The sequence below is a fragment of the Siphateles boraxobius genome, unplaced genomic scaffold, assembly GCF_051911475.1.
Source record: "Siphateles boraxobius isolate OS27281-9 unplaced genomic scaffold, OSU_SipBor_1 26, whole genome shotgun sequence".
Taxonomy (NCBI): domain Eukaryota; kingdom Metazoa; phylum Chordata; class Actinopteri; order Cypriniformes; family Leuciscidae; genus Siphateles; species Siphateles boraxobius.
Window position 1 is genome coordinate 14,149,658 of NW_027508876.1, and position 18,943 is coordinate 14,168,600.

At 35.1% G+C, this 18,943-nt stretch overlaps 1 protein-coding gene across 1 annotated transcript; it reads left to right on the forward strand.

Annotated features, from left to right (window-relative positions):
* The first annotated feature begins 354 nt into the window (after positions 1–354).
* On the forward strand, positions 355–18,454 carry ube2wb (ubiquitin conjugating enzyme E2 Wb). The gene is made up of 6 exons (XM_077244424.1): positions 355–446; positions 1,458–1,549; positions 7,618–7,720; positions 10,613–10,768; positions 16,220–16,295; positions 16,386–18,454. Exons 1-6 carry the CDS (start codon positions 432–434, stop codon positions 16,397–16,399), a joined length of 456 nt encoding a protein of 151 aa, XP_077100539.1. The 5' UTR covers positions 355–431; the 3' UTR covers positions 16,400–18,454.
* Positions 18,455–18,943: the final 489 nt, after the last annotated feature.

Below are 18,943 nucleotides of genomic sequence, written 5' to 3' on the forward strand. Positions count from 1 at the left end.
AAAAGTAATAGACATTTATTTTTATTAAAAATAACATTTATTAATTACAACCATTCATAATTAATAAATAAATTATTAACTAAATGATTAAAAAAGAATACTTAAACCAAAAATGAAAAAACTCTAGCCTATCTTGAAAGTCAGTGGAAACCGTCTATGGTCGAAACCTGGTCGAAACACATGTGACTTTCTTTTGAATAATGAATAACAGATTAACTCAATAATAGGCATTTATTATTTATTATCGCTATGATTAATTCAAATTGAACTAGTATTCATTTATAATAATAAAGAGTCAATAATGTATGGGGTAGATTTTGGACTATCATTCTATCAGAGCGTTATCAGAACATAGAAGCTTTCGGGTGTCACGTGACGGTGACGTCAGTCGCCCTGCGTTACTGTGCGCCACTGATGCAGGGGGATCCATCATGGCGTCGATGCAGGTAAGATCACAGCTGACATCTAACCCTGTTTAATCTATCAATCACTTCTTGATCAGGTGTCGAGTGTGTTGTCTCTGATAGTGTAAATGGTGTTTTTTGGATACGCCTAATAAGGGGATCGAATATTGCTGTGTTATTTCTGAAATCATAACTTGTCCTCCTCGCTGTTTCTGAGCTGCCAGGGTGAGAATTATCGGTTCTTTAAAAGCAACAGCTGGCGAGCAGGACTCACATAAACTACTGATTCACCACAAACACAGTGAATGTTATGTGTAGAATCAACGCGTTCTTACTAGAACTTTCATGTGTTTGCTATATTAATTGCTTGAAATCATGATATCAATGTCTAATTTATTTTTATCCAGCCTTGCAAGGTTATTTGTGACTGCAGACATTGTTACATTTTCATTCAACTTGACTTAATATTTTTCAGCATCACGTTTTACGTTGTATAGAATATTGGAAGTTACAAAAAATATGCAATCTTTTTTGCCACAGTTATATACATAAATATACAGACATGCACATGCATATAACTTATATACACACACATACACACAAAATATATATTTATAAACTTTTGTTTGACGCAATTAATCAATTTGATAGCACTAATATAATATCTACATTCAAATGAATGTACTGAAACTGTGAATTACAATAGTTAAAAAAATATTATACTGTGATGTTGCTAAGCTCGACTTAGTGCTGTTAAATCGATTAATCGCATCTAATATAGATTTCATTGACGTAATATTTGTTTGAAAACTATATATATATATATATATATATATACAAAAACCTTTATCTTAGATGTGATTATGTCTATATGTAATAATATGTTCTTATGACTTAAATTGATTAATGCTTAATTTGAAGAGCTATTTTGGACTGATATATTCCTGGCATATTCTTTAGATTAAGGGGTTTTATTTAATTAAGAACCTCTGCTTTAGATTCTTTTTTTCCCTTCCTTTGTTAAATACTGTCTTTCTCTCTATTTCTCAACAGAAAAGATTACAGAAAGAACTGCTAGCCTTGCAGAATGATCCACCCCCTGGAATGACCCTAAATGAGAAGAGCGTACAGAACACCATCACACAGTAAGGCCAACACTTCCCGACTCTTTGTTTAATCTTATACCATGTGTGTGATCAAGGTGTACTTATTAACAGGCTAAATTTCTCAAGCCGCCCTGTATCAGGGATTGTCATATTTAAAAGTGAAATATGACTCTTTGAATTACGCTATTGTTGTCTTGTCAGGCCTAGAAAACGCTCACCCATTGTGGGCATGTTTTCTAAATTTTAAACAAAACATTTCCCATGTGGTGTCATTTGTAAGGCTGCTGTGCCCAATTTATAGTGATGTCTGCTCTGACTAATCAAAAATTAAAGCTCGAGAGGGTAGTATTGCTGTAACAAACCTTATTGACCTCTTTTTGGCTTGTGCATGGTCGTATCCGTGTCTAGGAATATATAGCAGTCTTTTGAGAAAAACTGTAACAAGACAAAAAAGGTGCATCACATTGTTCCAGAAAGGATTACTTATCTGAATCTCAATATAACCAGTCTTGTGCATAGTGGTGCATCTATTTGGAAACGAGCTGACTTAACATACTATATGTGTTTATATCTGTCTGTGCTGCAGCAATGAGAATAAATGATTGACATAATTACTCGGTTTCAGAAAGCTAAACTTTGACAGCAAAGGGTTATAAATGTATTTTTTTCTTTTACGTAACTCTGGTCGGTATTATGGGAACATAATGTAATGTGGGTTAGCCTAGGATTTTTATTCATCCTTGTAGCCTTGTCTTGGTTCGAGTCTTGTCAAAGAAATGTCAGGTATGAGCTATGCCAAACGTGTTTGTCCTGACTAATCAGTGTAATTATGTTTATTGTTGTCCTTCAAGTTTTTTGGAGGATGTTCTCTGTGATGTAGATTTGATTTGAGGGCAGTTGTGGTGGGTTGAAACAAGCTCAACCAAATCCAACCTTGGTTTAAGATGCATTTGAACAGTATTACCTGTAGTGATTTTTTGATAACTCCTCACATCATGGTTATACAATATAATTCCAAATATTTTAGATAACTCCAATAATTGTGCTGTTTAAATTTCAATCACATATCGGAGGGATGCTCCGATCGATCGGCCGCTGATCGGTATCGATAATCACGTTTTTTGGGTGTATGCATCTCAATCAGCTCCCTAGTTTAGTTGTCTGGGAACTAATTAGGGCGTCTGCCATTAAAGTGCTGTCTCAATCACAAAATCCTTCCAGTGCACTGGAACATTCCCTAAAAAAAATCCCACAATTCATCTCAAAAACCAGGGAGAATCAATGCTCACTATGCTCCCTTACCGGAAATTACGTCAGATTTCTGAAGCATCAAATCTAAAATGCACTTAATAAATATAATGAAACGCATTAATTATGGTGCACTCTTTGGGAAATCTTGTTAAAGCCAAAATTTATTGAAAACATTTAATTCTGAATAAAATGTAGCGTCACATTCTTTGACAAGCAAACATTGACAAGCAAACATTTATCGCACTATCTAGATTCGAATTTTGGTCAAATACATGCTATTTTCGATGTGTATAAACATAATAGGTGCTTCAAATGGTTATTCATATTTGCATTACTTTAACAACAAGACAAGGCAATGTAGCTGTTGTGGAAATAACTAATAAATACCAGTCAAAGAAGCAATCGTTCTCACCTCTGCTATGTTTAAAGGGGCAGTATGTAATATTGACAGCTAGTGGTTGGGTAATAAATGCACCCTAGTGAAATGGGTACTGCAGTACAAGTTTTTTCCCCGCCCCCACCTCCTTAGACTCGATGCGGGTTGCCAGATTGAGGACACACAACAGGAGTGAGTACAATTGACAATGGAAGGTGAGGAGACTGATGAGGTCATTTATCCACGTTTTAATATGCTCCCGTTCATAGATTTATTTTTTGAGCCAGTTCGTTAGCTGGCTTCCATAACTGGAATACGCTGCGTTTTCCGCCTACTGGCAACCCGGGGTGTCGAGATACTATTGGATAAGTTGGCATTCTGACATTCTGACAGAGTGCACATTTCAAAGTAAAATAACTGGCTGTAGCATTATTTTTCAGAGAAACGAGTTTGGGAACTTAAAATTTATGATGATAATAATAAACCTGATTTTAAATAACGCCTTTTAAATGTTTCTTATTAAAGCGCTTTACACAGAAAAGATACAATGTAAAGGTAAAAAGTAAATGCATAAATAAGAGAAATAGAAACATCGAAACAATAAACTAAACGTACTGCAAATATACAATATACAAAATATAAATATGCAAAATATACTAATACGCTACAAAATCACATATAAGCAAGTCTCTGTGTTTTAAGCAAGGCAAGTATGTTTAAGCAAGCATGTTTAATCTCATATGGAAGAGAGTTCCAGAGTTTTGAAGCAAGGGAAGAAAAAGCCTGGTCACCCATAGAGCACAAGCGAGTTGAGGGAACAACTAGTCCTGGTCCCTGTCAAGATTCTAGCAGCTGATTTTTGGACGTATTGCAATTTATTTAGGGTATTTTTCAAGGCCCCATGCAAGCAAAGCATTTCAATAATCAATAGGGGAGAAAACAAATCTTTTGATACATTTTTCTGCCACAGTAAATGATTACATGGAGTGCAATCTTGCAATATTTCTGAGATGAATACGTTTTAAGTGTTCTGGACATGAGGGACACATGTTAAGTCAAAAATCACCCCCAAGTTATTTTTTTAAAACTTTTTTTTAAGCATTAAAGATCTGGCTTTCTATGTTTTATCTCTGTTCAGGCAAAGACAATTTTTTATCCCAGAAATGAAGTGTTCAAGAAAAAAAACAGCAACATGATCACCCGGTTTTGAGTGAATGTAAATCTGGGTGTCATCTACATACAAGTGAATCTTAAGTCCAAGAGATCTTAGGAGCTGACCAAGAGGAAAAATATACATGTTAAAAAGTAATGAACTCAGAGTCGACCCCAGGGGAACACCAAATTTGACTGAGCTAATTTTGGATTTGGGTCCACCCATGGCAACAAACTGCCTACGGTCTGAAAGGTAAGACTAAAACCAGTTTAATGCAGTCTAGCCAAACACAGATTCCATACGAGTGAGTAATCTGGAATGATAGACAGTGTCAAAAGCCGCACTGATGTCAAGAAGAATCAGAATTAACAGGCAGCCCGTGTCCGCAACAATTAACAAATAGTAACCTTCACTTATGCTGTTTCAGTGCTATGATATTTGCAAAACCCAGATTGAAGGGGCTCAAACAAATTATTTGGTGTAAGATGAGTATACATTGGGGATGGTACAGTTGTGGAGATTAGAAATGGGATGATAATTATTGAAATTGTCCAAATCGACATTAGTCTTTTTTTGGTACAGGTGTAACGGCAGTCATTTTAAAAGCTGCTGGCAGCACACCAGAGTGTAGAGAGTCGTTTAAAATACTCAAAACAACAGCGCTTACAGCGGCAAAACATGCTTTAAACAAACAAATTGGTACAGGATCAACTATTGAGGTGGCAGCCTTCATTTGTGAAACTTTGCCCAGATATATCAAATGAAGTGTGAATAAGTTCTGAGAGCAAGTAAATGTGCCTTATCAATCTTGGAGCTGTGAAAATTATCACAGAGATTAGCAACGGGTTTTTTGGAAGACCTGTTACCTTTAAGCAGTCTGTTAATGGCTTGAAACAACTGTCTGGGATTACTTTGATTATTAACAATTATCAGCAAAAAATATTGGGACCTTAAGGATGCAATCTCTGCCTTATATACATTTAAGTGGTCCTCTCAAGCTTGGTGATGTACATTATGGCACTGCCAACTCTGGTATAAAAATTATTTCAGAGTTTCCCATTATTAAATACAACTTGAGAGGGGGGTTCATGTCCAATTTCCGACTAGGAAATATTTCCTTGGCATTAAAACCCCTTAATCTAAAGAATATGCTATAATATATCAGTCAGAAATAGGACTTTAAATTTAAAATGAAAAAGTCATATGAGATATATTATTACTTTTCGAGCAATGGAATATCTCATTCTGATATGAAGGCAGCATTAGTTTGAAGCGCTTTATGTAAAGCATCTCTCATCTTTAAGACAACATAGATAGTGCACTAATCCGCCACCAGCTCAATTTGTGTCCTTCATTAATTTTTAGATGTGGTAGCAGCCTTCATGTACATCGAAATAAACAATATTGTCCAATCCTAGGGGAAAACTTTGAAATTACGTTGCACACACACACAGAAGTTCGCTACGCAAGTGTACTGAATGGAAAGACCTGCACCGATCATTTTCAGTACAATTACACTCCTACTACCTATAATGGCATCTTCTCTCATGTGAAGTAATGTTCCATTCAACTAAGGCAGAAATGTGAGCTCCTGTGCCGACGCAGCACTGATGGTCCAGGAATAATTTCACTTTGCCTCTGGAATGTTCTCACTCTTCTGTAAACAAACTGCTGCGGTTGATATGATAATGCTGTGGCAGGAAAATGGCATTGTGGATGTCACTTTATCTGACGCTGCAGTTACATGCAAGAATTTTCTGTTTTCGGTTTTTCTGACATTGATATTGCAAACTTAAATGTATGCTTGTACTAGGGGTGTGCTTCTACTAAATTAACTTGTGATTCATGAATTAAATATGGTTAAATCTGTTAATAATATATTTTTAAATGCATATATATATATATATATATATATATTTATTTGTTACATTTTAGGCTAACATGTCAACATGAGAAATTATCTCATTATATAATGTGGTGCATTTCTGTTCCCAAAAACTGAAGTTCATTCATTTAACCAAATTTATATCGCCCTCTGTGCCAGATGTTTCCTTCAGTGATATCAGGCCTTGTATGCTAGTAATCTCAGTGTGAAATGCAGAGGAATTAGTGAAGGACACACATGTGAGCTGTGAGCACAAAGTGATATATCCCAGTGTGTCCCATGTAGTCAGGAAAATCCCTTCCCTCTTTAGTTCTCTGTCCATTTTCACTCTCACTTAAATACCTTTGTTACTAGGAAAGGAAGGCTTGTCAAATTGCTCTCTATAAGTTTATAATAGCCGAAATGACTGAAAATTGACCTGAATATCCCAGAGCGGCTTGGGTCAAGGATTTTCTGCCAGAAAGAGACATCATCTGTTTGACCTCTGACATAGTGACGCTTATTGTTTAGTTCTGGATATTCAATGGTTGTCTTGTCTTTCATTGCTCATTATTTTGCTACTTCCTGTCTCTCTCTTTTTATGGCTGAAGTTAAACACTCCGCTCGTGGCAATTTCCGATATGGATAACCAAATGTAATGAATTCTTTTTGCTGTGCATGTGTGTGACATGTGAACATAGAGCAGGATAGAGTACAAGGGGGAGGAAACAGTCAATGTGTTTAACAACATCAGATTGATCAGAGATGCATCAGAAGAAGGGAGACAGATGGCATCAAATACAACATTTTACAGTACCGTATGTATGCCATGTGATACTGTAAACAGATTACCATGGTAGAGACTTCCACGACACTGTAACTCACCCTTGTACAGGTCAACTGCAGTATAGATTTAGTCATATGGCACAGTGAGAACATTTACTGTATTGCCAGCAAACTCTGTTCTAGCACAAAACCTCATGACAGTTTCATAACTTCATCACACCTTTTGATAACAAACTGAATAGATACTATTACAAACATTAGGATTTTATGTTACGTAAGTTAGGTAATGGTATTTTCTAATGTGGCATCTGTAGCCTGTATTGCTGTGATTATTTCAGCAACAAGTGTGATATGTATTTTGCTTTGTTTGCTATTAAATTAACTGATTGTTAAAAGTACTAAATTGAAAGAAGATCGTACTGTTGTGTTTTGGTAATTAAATCAAATGTTCTTATTACATATTGCAAAAATCTTGTGTTTGAACTTTGAAACAATAGTTATGTGGACTGAAATGTGTATAACTTTTATGAAAGCATGGGGATCAGGTTTTGAAAGAATGACTACTATAAGTGTAATCAGTGTGGATTTTTTTACTAAGAGTTTTGAAAATGTAGAAGTTTGGTAAAAGTACCAAAGGGAATTAAAAAAAACTAATGTCTTTCTGTTTCTCTTTACAGATGGATTGTGGATATGGAAGGAGCATCTGGTACTCTTTATGAAGGGGAGAAATTTCAGCTTCTATTTAAATTTAGTGGCCGTTATCCCTTTGACTCGCCTCAGGTAATTCTAAATATTTTTTATTAACTTCTAAATAAAGTGTATTTAATATAGTCAAAATATACATTTTTAGAATATATTCTTAATTGCAAAATTAATAGGAATGAAAGATTTTTTTTTAAAGATTTTTTTGGGCCAAATTTCTGGCCAGTGTTATTTATATACTATTATAGTTTTTATGAACATTTTGAATTTGCTTTTATTTTTATATTTTCAGTTTTCATTTAATAGTTTAGTAGTGCTCATGTATAACTTTTTCTTTTGTTTGAAATATTTGTAAATGGTTTATTTAAATTTTAGTTTTAGTGGTTGTTTTAATATTTTAACCTAAACTTATTTCATTTAAAAATCATTTAGTTTTTTTTCATCTAATATTTATATTTAACATATTTAAGCTTTAAGTTAACAAAAATAATTTTAATAATTTTAGTTTTAGACAACAGTAACACTCGTTTTCCATCTACCATTTTATTATATTTCTGTATGTAGGCAGAGACAAATCATATACACAAGCGTGATCGCTCATGGTAACATTAACTTCTCCTCCATTTGCTTGCACTCAACTACAATCACTCACAGTAGGCGGATAACATGTACCTGCTCATTTGCATAAAATCAAACTTTGTGCATTGCTATACTCACTTTAATATTCATTTGTAGTATAGCGTATATTATAGGGTCAACTAAAGTCTGTTTTGCACCTACAACAGTAAAACAAAAGTAAAAATTTGCACAAGATTGAGCTTGTAGACTACAGATTTAAAGGCCACATTTGAGGGGATTAGCTCTGATCTTATTTTACATATCAGTCCCACTATAAATAACAGACTGGTATAGACCAAATTTGATAAACAAGCTCACACTCCACTTTAGAGTTAAGAACTGCATGACTCTATGGAGGCAGGGACTGTTATAGTCGAAAAAATGCATTAGAACAAGTGACAGAAATGCTGTTGATGGTTTAGAGCTGATACAAAGTCTAAATGGAGCAAAGGTAAGTGTGTGCCTTACTGTATATTCTTAGTCAAATGACTTTTACATGTGATAAAGGAAGGAAGCACTTAAGATTAAAAGTGACTGATGAACATCCTTTTTGTTGCTGAAGTAGCCCTAGCAGAGTTTGTGTGCATTAAGTGCATTTAATCGGAAGTGAGACACTGGCTGTATTATGATCGCGAGTGCTCTATGCTTTTTCGAATGTAAGTCCGGATCTGGCGCCGGCTTCTCATTCAGCCGGCTGTCTCTGTCTCCACCTCCTAATCTAGCGGCCTCATGCCAATTGTGAGGACTAAGCACCGGCTTATGATTTAAAGGGATAGTTCACCCCAAAATTAACATTCTGTCATCATTTGCTGGTCCTTGTGTTGTTCCAAATCCAAATGACTTTCTTTGTTATGTGGAACACAAAAGGAAAAGTTTTGAAGAATGTCCATGCTGCTCTTTTCCATAAAGTGAATGTGGACTGAAACTCTCAAGCTCTGAAAAGGACAAAAATCACCATAAAAGCATAGGGCTGCACAATTAATCGAATTTCTAACTGCGATTACGATTACGGATGTCACGATTACGTAATCGTTCAAAGCCGCGATTACAAAAGAAAGTCCACTCTGCGTGTGTGTGTTTAGAGCATAATTATGTTATGAGAGGCGAATCACGACTACTTCAGAAAACCCAGCACAATATGACATACCACTCAGTGACGTAAGTGTACGCTGAAATAAAAAGTCTTTCACCTCAGAAAAACGGACTTTACTGTCCTGTCTCGTTATACTGTGCTCGTAGCGCGCACTCTTCAATTGCACGCGCAAATGCGGCGGCGCGCGCTGTGTATCGCTTCACTGTATAAAGTGCAAAAGAAACTATGTGCATGCAACGTCGTTACAATGCAAATTATTAAGTCACGAAATAAAAGTAAAATACCAATAAATCACGTGTTAGCTGAGAAGGATTTGCATACAGGTGTGATTTTCATTCTATTCACCAGGAGCTGTTTCATTAACAGTTCTTGTTAGTATTGTGTATTTACCATGGTAACTGTCCTTTCAAAAATGCCACTTTATTTTCACTCTGTGTTATTTTTTATATTATTAAATGACTGTGGTGGCTCATATCAACATTGTATTAACAAAAACTAGTTTGGGACTGCTATTTAATTGCTTTAGCATAGTCCTAATGTTTTTCTAGTCTTTACTATGAGTCATTCTTACAATTTATGTGTATGTTAAGTAAAGGGGAACAGTACTTGCGTGTTAACAATTTTTGTGAAAACATGTATTATAATATGCCTATATATATTCAATGTAAATTGTGATAATCGTAATTAATAATCGCAATTACAATTTCAAGGTAATAATCGGCAATTATGATTTTTGTCAATCATAATCATAGCTCTATAAAAGCATCATAATATTATAGTCTATACTAAATGCAATACATTTCAAGTAGTCAAGTAATTCAAGTAGAATTTATATTATAGCTTTATGGGAAGAACAGGTCAAAATTTAAATTATTCATGGAAAATATTGCTTGACCACCATAGTCAAGTCAAGTCACCTTTATTTATCTAGCGCTTTATACAATACAGATTGTTTCAAAGCAGCTTCTCAGTGATGAACAGAAAAATAACAATCAATGATGCAAACTTCATCAAATATGAAACATTTTAAATTCTGCTTTAAAGCAGCTGTACAGAAGACAATAGTGTCATTATTCAGCTGAAGTCTGAACTTCATTGTTGATTCAGTTCAATGACTGTGTAAAGTTCATTATGAAATTAGTTTAATTCACCTGTAAGCAGAAGACTATTGTTGTTATTCACTTTGATTCAGTTCAAGCACACATGGTCATATAGTGTACCATATTGAAAGATTTTTTTTTTATGTTGTGTTTTGACAGGTAATGTTCACAGGAGACAATATACCTGTCCATCCCCATGTTTATAGCAATGGCCACATCTGCCTGTCCATCTTAACGGAGGATTGGTCACCAGCTCTTTCGGTGCAGTCTGTTTGTCTTAGCATTATTAGCATGCTGTCTAGCTGCAAAGAGAAGGTAAGTGTCTCACGTCACAATGCAATTGTTTTCTTGATGTGTACTAGAGCTGCACAATTCTGGATAAATTGAGAATCACAGTTTAAAATAGAGATCACGGTTCTTGTTAATTGCTACAGTTAAAAAAAGTATGTTCTATATGGTATGAATGTGTGTAGTATAAATGAAATTTGGACATGCTACACCTGCCATGTTGTCGCTGTCATGTGACTTGCGGCTACAGTTGTGATGCTTCACCTTTTTTCACAAGTCCTCTCCCGTGGCCTCATGGGATAGGAAAGTGTCCATCAAATGTACTCTTCAGAATCTCGCCGGAAGTAGTAGGTCATTCAGGGACTTTTCACCTACTGTTTTTTTTATTAATGCTACGAATTCGGACATGCTTTTCTACTCGGTTCACATACTGTTTTTTATGCCTACCATATAGTATGGAAGCATATTGATAATCTCTTGAATTAATGTTTCAATAGCCCTATTCGCACGGGATTAGTACTATCTGGGGACCTCGTGTGATTTAAAAATTACACCGCCACATCTGAATTTCATGTGGCGCATTCGCACGGGATAACAGAAGCCTGTGATTTTACTCAAATTTACCGACTTATCTCCCGGATATAACGTCAATAGGCTATTGCTTGGAAATATCTTTTCGTTATAGGTCTAGCTGTATGATATATATTATGACATAAACAGAATAAAGTTCCTTACCGCATGCTGCTATACATGTCATTTATCTCCATCTAATCATTCTTTTTGTTTTTGCTCTTCTGATGATTTTCAGCTTTCACTTTCTGCAAATTGTGTAGTTGTGTATAGCGATATGACCCAGCACCCAAAATACTATCAAAACACTGCCAACCAGCCTCCATTCTTCGCGAAAGATGGATAAAAAGGCGCACATGAAACAAAAACCTTGAAAAAATTATATACGATCCGGCCAAATCTCAGAGATGTCGATTCGCACGGGACTAATATTATCACAGGACCTCGGTGTTCGGCGAAATATAGTTGGTAATTTGCGGGGGAATTTTTACTTTACAAATTACAGACATGGCCGATTCGCACGGGATAAAGATCTCAGACAAACTCCAATTATTACAAATGACTAGAGGTCACCAGGTTATCCCGTGCGAATAGGGCTAATGACAAATACATGTTTTTAACTTGTCGCCATCTACAGGTGTAATATAATTGATACAATCTTTATTTGAAGCATCAAATCAGCGCCTGTTTGTGACGCTGTTTCATACCTATACAAATGCTGTCCCTGGATCAGCGGAAGTGCCAAGTTCTTCCAACAGAGATTTGAATGTTCGCTGTGATCATACTTGTCAAATATTTAATAGACATAACATAGATCATGTGGGTGTTTAGATCGAGATTGCGATCTTTTAGCTTTTGGTTATTTGTATCCCTTTGGATTCTAAAGTTACAGTGCAGATGAATATGATAGCACACTTAGACAGATTCAATTCAAATTTATTTGTATAGCGCTTTTCACAATACACATTGTCTCAAAGCAGCTTTACAGAAAGTGCATTTCGGAAATGTACATAGAAAAATACAGTTAGTTAATCATGTATTAATGTATGGCATAACATATCGCCGGCTTTGAGTCGTCTCTTCACAGGCGTCGAGTCGTCTCTTCACAGGCGTTGGGGCATCTGAAGTCTCCGTGAGAGGCTGGATACAAACTGGAGCTGACGAACGCTATTTACCTCGGGACTAGCGTCCCGAGATAACAGCAGAAAGGCAGATGGGAAATAATTAGCATAGCTGATGTTCATAATGTTAATGCATTCGAACTGATTCAGCAGTAGTATTAAAGGTTAAGCATTAAGTGAATGCTTGGTTAAAGAGATGCGTCTTTAATCTAGTTTTAAACTGGGACAGCGAGTCTGAGTCTCGAACAATATCAGGAAGGCTATTCCAGAGTTTAGGAGCTAAATGTGAGAACGCCCTTCCTCCTTTAGTGGACTTAGATATCCTAGGAATGACCAGAAGCCTCGAATTTAGTGATCTTAAAGAGCGCGATGGATTGTATGGCGATAGAAGGTCTGTTAAATACACAGGAGCTAAACCATTTAGGGCTTTATAGGTCAGTAGGAATACTTTGTAATACCTCCGTTTTATCTGAATTTAATAGCAGGAAATTACACGTCATCCAGCATTTTATATCATTTAGACACTCTGTCAATTTAGATAAGTTAGTGTTTTCATCTGGTCGTGATGAGATATATAATTGAGTGTCATCAGCATAACAGTGGAAATTAATTCCATGTTTTCTTATAATATTACCAAGTGGCAGCATGTATATTGAGAATAGCAGAGGGCCTAGCACCGATCCTTGCGGCACTCCATAGTCTACTGACGTTATCTTTGATTTTTCCCCATTTAAACAGACAAAATGGTAACGGTCTGATAAGTACGATCTAAACCAGCTTAATGCCTGTCCCTGAACACCAGTGTAGTTTTGTAGTCGATCCAAGAGTATTTTATGATCTATAGTATCGAACGCAGCGCTAAGATCGAGTAGAACTAGTATTGAGATACAGCCTTGGTCAGAAGCTAAAAGTAAATCATTTGTAATTTTAACTAGCGCAGTTTCTGTGCTATGATGCGGTCTGAATCCCAACTGGAATTTTTCATAGATATCATTTTCTTGCAAGAAAGAGCACAATTGAGCGGACATAACTTTTTCTAGTATTTTAGACATAAATGGAAGATTTGAGATGGGTCTGTAATTTGCTAAGTTATTTGGATCTAATTGCTGTTTCTTAATGAGAGGTTTTATTACTGCCAGCTTGAATATTTTTGGAACATGACCTAAAAATAAAGATGAGTTAATAATATTAAGAAGAGGCTCTTCCACTACAGGTAACACTTCTTTCAGTAGTTTAGTGGGTATTGGATCTAATAAACATGTTGTTGGTTTAGATGCAATGATAAGTTTATTTAGCTCTTCCTGTCCTATAGTTGTAAAGCGGTGTAGTTGTTCTAGAGGAGCCATAATTGAGGTTGAATCATAAGACATCATAGAGGATTGTATATTTACAATTGTGTTTCGGATGCTTTCTATTTTCTCATCGAAGTAATTCATAAAATCATTACTACTATATTGTAACGGAATATTTTGCTCTGGTGATGTTTGTTTATTTGTTAGTCTAGCCACGGTATTGAATAATAACCTTGGATTATTTTGGTTATTTTCTATTAGTTTGCGGAGATGCTCAGCCCTGGCTGCTTTTAGAGCCTCTTTATAACGTGACATACTGTCTTTCCACGCGATTCTAAAGACCTCTAAATTAGTTTGTTTCCATTTACGCTCTAAGTTACGAGTTTCTCTCTTGATTGCATGCGTAGCACTGTTGTACCATGGTGCTTTAGTTTTCTCTCTAACCTTTTTTAATCTAATTGGTGCAACAATATCTAGTGTACTAGAGAACATGGTGCTCAAACTGCTAGTCATTTCCTCTAGTTCATCTGTTTGTTTGGGTGCACTGAGCAGCTGAGATAGATCAGGTAAGCTATTTGAGAATCTATCTATAGTGGTTGGAAGGATTGTTCTGCCTGGTCGATAACGTGGCGCAACATGACAAATTTCAGCAGTACGTATTACGCAAGATACCATGTAATGATCAGTGAGATCGTCACTTTGCGGTATAATATTTATATCAGTTGGATTGGTTCCATATGATATAATTAAATCTAGTGTATGATTTAGACGATGAGTGGGACCACTGACGTTTTGCGTGACCCCAAAGGAGTTTAATAAATCTGTAAACGCAGCCCCTAACGCATCATTTGTATTATCTATGTTTATGTTAAAGTCTCCAACACTTATTGCTTTATCGACATTGACCAATAGATCTGAGAGAAAGTATGCAAACTCTTTTAGGAAGTCAGCATAGGGCCCTGGAGGTCTATATAGGGTAGCCAAGGCTAGAGATAATATGGATTTGTTTCTTACATCTAAGAGCGTAACATTTAGCACAAGTACTTCAAACGAATTAAACCTGTGACCTGTTTTCTGAGTAACTTTAAGAATATCTCTATAGATTGTTGCAACACCGCCGCCACGACCGATCAGACGGGGCTCATGCTTATAACAATATCCTGGTGGAGTAGACTCATTTAGACCGAAATAATCATTTGGTTTAAGCCAGGTTTCAGTAAGGCAAAGTACATCGAAACTATTATCTGTGACCATTTCATTTACAATAACCGCCTTAGGTGTGAGCGATCTAATGTTTAGAAGACCTAGCTTTAGAAATTGTTTTTGTTCACTGATATTTAAATTTTCTGGTTTAATTACAATAAGATTTTTGCTAGATCCTACAGTAGATTTATTGTTTGGCCTCACTAAGCGAGGAATAGACACAGTTTCTATATAATGTTCTACACTACTTATATCAATTAAGTTGGGACAGCAAAGACTGTGATTTGGACTTTGACTTACTAGTCATATGGTGTGTAACGTCTTGGAGATGTTGTCCGACAGAACAGCCGCTCCGATTCTGCTGGGGTGCAGGCCATCAGCACAGATATGTTTGTTCATTAGTTACAATAGTAAGACATTAACCGCATCACACAGCTATATTTGGTGCCTTTCTGAATCAATGGCTTACTTATTATAGTACTTACTTAAATGTGTCTTAACGCTGACTTTTTGACATTTATACAACCTTAGTGACAGGAGGGGAAAACAGTAGAACCTTAAGCATTTATAATCTGTTCAATTTACACCCACTTATTCAGACATTAATGACATTTTCTTAACAAAATGTAAAATAAACTCCAAAAGGCTTAAAAGCTTCATACATTTGCATTGATTTTTGAAAACATTGTCTCCATAAACTAGTTTCATATATGTAGTACAGTATATACACTACCGTTCAAAAGGAGATTTTATTTTTTAAGAAATTAATACATTTATACTGCAAGGATGCATTAAATTAATTAACTGACAGTAAAGACATTTATAAAGTTGCAAAAGTTTTCCATTTTAAATAAATGCTGTTCTTTTTTACTTTTTTTAATCATTACAGAATCATGAGAAAACTGTAGCACAGTTTCCACAAAATTAAGCAGCACAACTGCTTTCAACATTGCTAATCATAAATGTTTCTTGAACACCAAATCAGCATATTAGAATGATTTCTGAAGGATCACAGGACACTAAAGACCGAAGTAATAATGCTGAAAATTCAGCTTTGGGGAGTGAATCACATTTTAAAATACATTAAAATATAAAAAGTTATTTTAAACAAAAAATATATCACAATATTACTGTTTTCACTGTATTTTTGATCAAATAAATGCAGCTTTAGTGAGCATAAGAGACTACTATCAAAAACCTTAAAGCATGCCGTCCCCAAACTGGAATGGTAGTTTGTATAAAAATATATTCATTATAATTAATTTTATTTATTTATCCTTTTTTCTTTACAGAGGCGGCCACCTGATAACTCCTTTTATGTACGGACATGTAATAAAAATCCAAAGAAGACAAAATGGTGGTATCATGGTAAGAACTAATGTTTTATTTGAAAATTGTCAAAACATTTCTAGTGGAAATGCATTTTAAATGTATTTAAAATATGCCTTTTTTTCACAGATGATACCTGTTAATATGAACTTTCTAGAACTCCCGGAGGGAAGAAGTCCTACTGACCGATAAAAGCACTTTTTTTTTAAAAATCATATGGTCTCTGAACTTTAACCTTGGACTCAGACTCAAACTCAAGCATGGACTCAGACCACAAACATGGGAAATGATGTCAGCTGTGTTACCGGTAACCAGTTGGATGCATGTTTAGGGAGAAAAATCGATGAAGAATGGAAATAAATTTTAGAGAGGATTGAAACGGACCCATCGTTTGTTTGGTATGGAGAAATTTAAATTTATCCAGGAAGAATGAATTTTTTTCATAGTGAGATTATTGTTGTCTTGGATCACACATGTTGCTTTTCTGTTTTGCCATTGGTATATTTTAAGGTCCATGTGTCACGTGCAATAACAAGAATGGTTGCATAGCAAGGCCAATAATCAGAAATGCAAATCATATTGTAGAAATCCAAAACAAATCTGGAAAGATTGTAATGTCCCTTAGATTTTCTATTCCTACTGAAATTATTTGCACTGTGAAACAATCTAAGAATAAGAAAAGAACTGTTTATTGTTATGCAGACATACAGTTCTAATGATGGCGAGCCACTCCAGCAGGGAGAATTTGGATGCTCCACTGTAAATAGTTTAATTTAAGAACGGTACAGTTTTATCGCATTCATCTCCAGTTCTGACATCACTGCAAATGGCGGTTTCATTGTCACTTATGCTTTTTGGGACTATATTTGGTCTGTATGAGCATTACAACCAACCTTGACCATCCATGAACTCATATTTACCTCTACTAAGTCATATGGGATGGAACCATGTTTAGTTTTGGCATTAAAGCTAAGCTAGGTAGCCCAATATATTGAATGTTGGCAAGATAGTTCCGTATTCTTATTTGTATAAAATGTTTTGTATTGAGATGTAAGCTCAAATCTCTTTAATCTATTCCATCTTAAAATTTTCTTCCTTGTTTTCTTCCACATTTTTGGTCATGCTTTTACTTTTTTGTGGAAGTAATGAAAAAGAGTTGAAGAATGGCAGGATGTTTGGGAGTGTATGTCTCATTTAATTCTGGGTACTTTATTCTCTGTAACCTCAGATGGATTGGAAGTTATTGTGGTTTGTATATTCTCGAGATCTTGATTATCCTGGTCATACTTGTCTGGCTCAGGTAATTCTTTTCAAGAAAAAAAAATCACTAATATTCCTAAATATTTTCCATTCGATTATATTTTCCCTTAAAGGACTGTTACATAGTTTAATAAAAATGTATGCTTAATATTACTCTTAAAAGTGATATTAACTAAACTGGCAGCATGGTCTACATGTAGATAGACAAATAATATAAATGCAGAGCACATATTTGATCATGCTTGGATCCTGCACTTTTTCCACGAATTATTTCTCCCAAAATTTGTGTTACTAGGGTCAAAGATTATCATTAGTTTGACATTTGTCATCTAGAATAATAATAATAAAGAAAATCTTCTGTCCCTAACAGTTATATATGTTTGATGTTATTGTTTTATTTCACACTATTGATTATCTTCATACACTCCAAAGATGTATTTTTTTAGCCATTTATTCAGAAATACTTGAATATTCCAAACCTGGTTGACTTGTCTTATTTTCCATTGTCTGTGATACTTCCAAGTGAATGTGTTGGAGTAGAAAAAAATGAAGATGGCCATGATTCTTCCCTCTGCACACAATATCAGGATACTTTAGTTTGTGTTACACACGTAATTGTCCTTACTACTGAAAGAAAATGTGTGACAATAGGGCTAAACTTGAATGTGTGATTGGTGGTTGAGAATTATATTGGTATCATCATTTGAAAGGAAGCCAATAAATGTAAACGGTTAAGTAGACTTGGGTAACTTTTTTTTAGACTAAAGTTTAACTTTCTAAACTTTTTTTTGTTAGTTTTTAATGAAAGGTTCTAATCAAATTTTGGGTTGCAAGTCATAAGATATAATGGGAGTTATTGTTTTTCTTATTCTTTTTTGGTATGTACAAATTATGTAAGTTGTGCCCGTTAATTTAAAAATAAAAATACAGGTTTTGAATGAGTCTTCATCATTTACTCTCTGCATCACTTTTATATACAGTATATATATATATATATATATATATATATATATATATATATACAGTATATATATATATATATATATATATATATATATATATATATATATATATATATATATATATATATGTGTGTTTGTATATATATAACGGTAGCCTACTTGCTTGACTGCATTGTGCCAAGTGTAAAGTTTGGTGGAGGGGGGATTATGGTGTGGGGTTGTTTTTCAGGGGTTGGGCTTGGCCCCTTGGTACGGTACATTTACATTTACATTTATTCATTTAGCTGACGCTTTTATCCAAAGCGACTTACAATTGCTTTATGTCAGAGGTCGCACGCCTCTGGAGCAACTAGGGGTTAAGTGTCTTGCTCAGGGACACATTGGTGTATCACAGTGGATTCGAACCTAGGTCTCTCACACCAAAGGCATGTGTCTTATCCATTGCGCCATCACCACCACGGTTCG

Coding starts and splice junctions, on each gene's coding strand:
- ube2wb (XM_077244424.1), top strand. Junction 1,550..7,617: donor GTACAGAACACCATCACACA/GTAAGGCCAACA, acceptor TTCTCTTTACAG/ATGGATTGTGGATATGGAAG. Junction 7,721..10,612: donor ATCCCTTTGACTCGCCTCAG/GTAATTCTAAAT, acceptor GTGTTTTGACAG/GTAATGTTCACAGGAGACAA.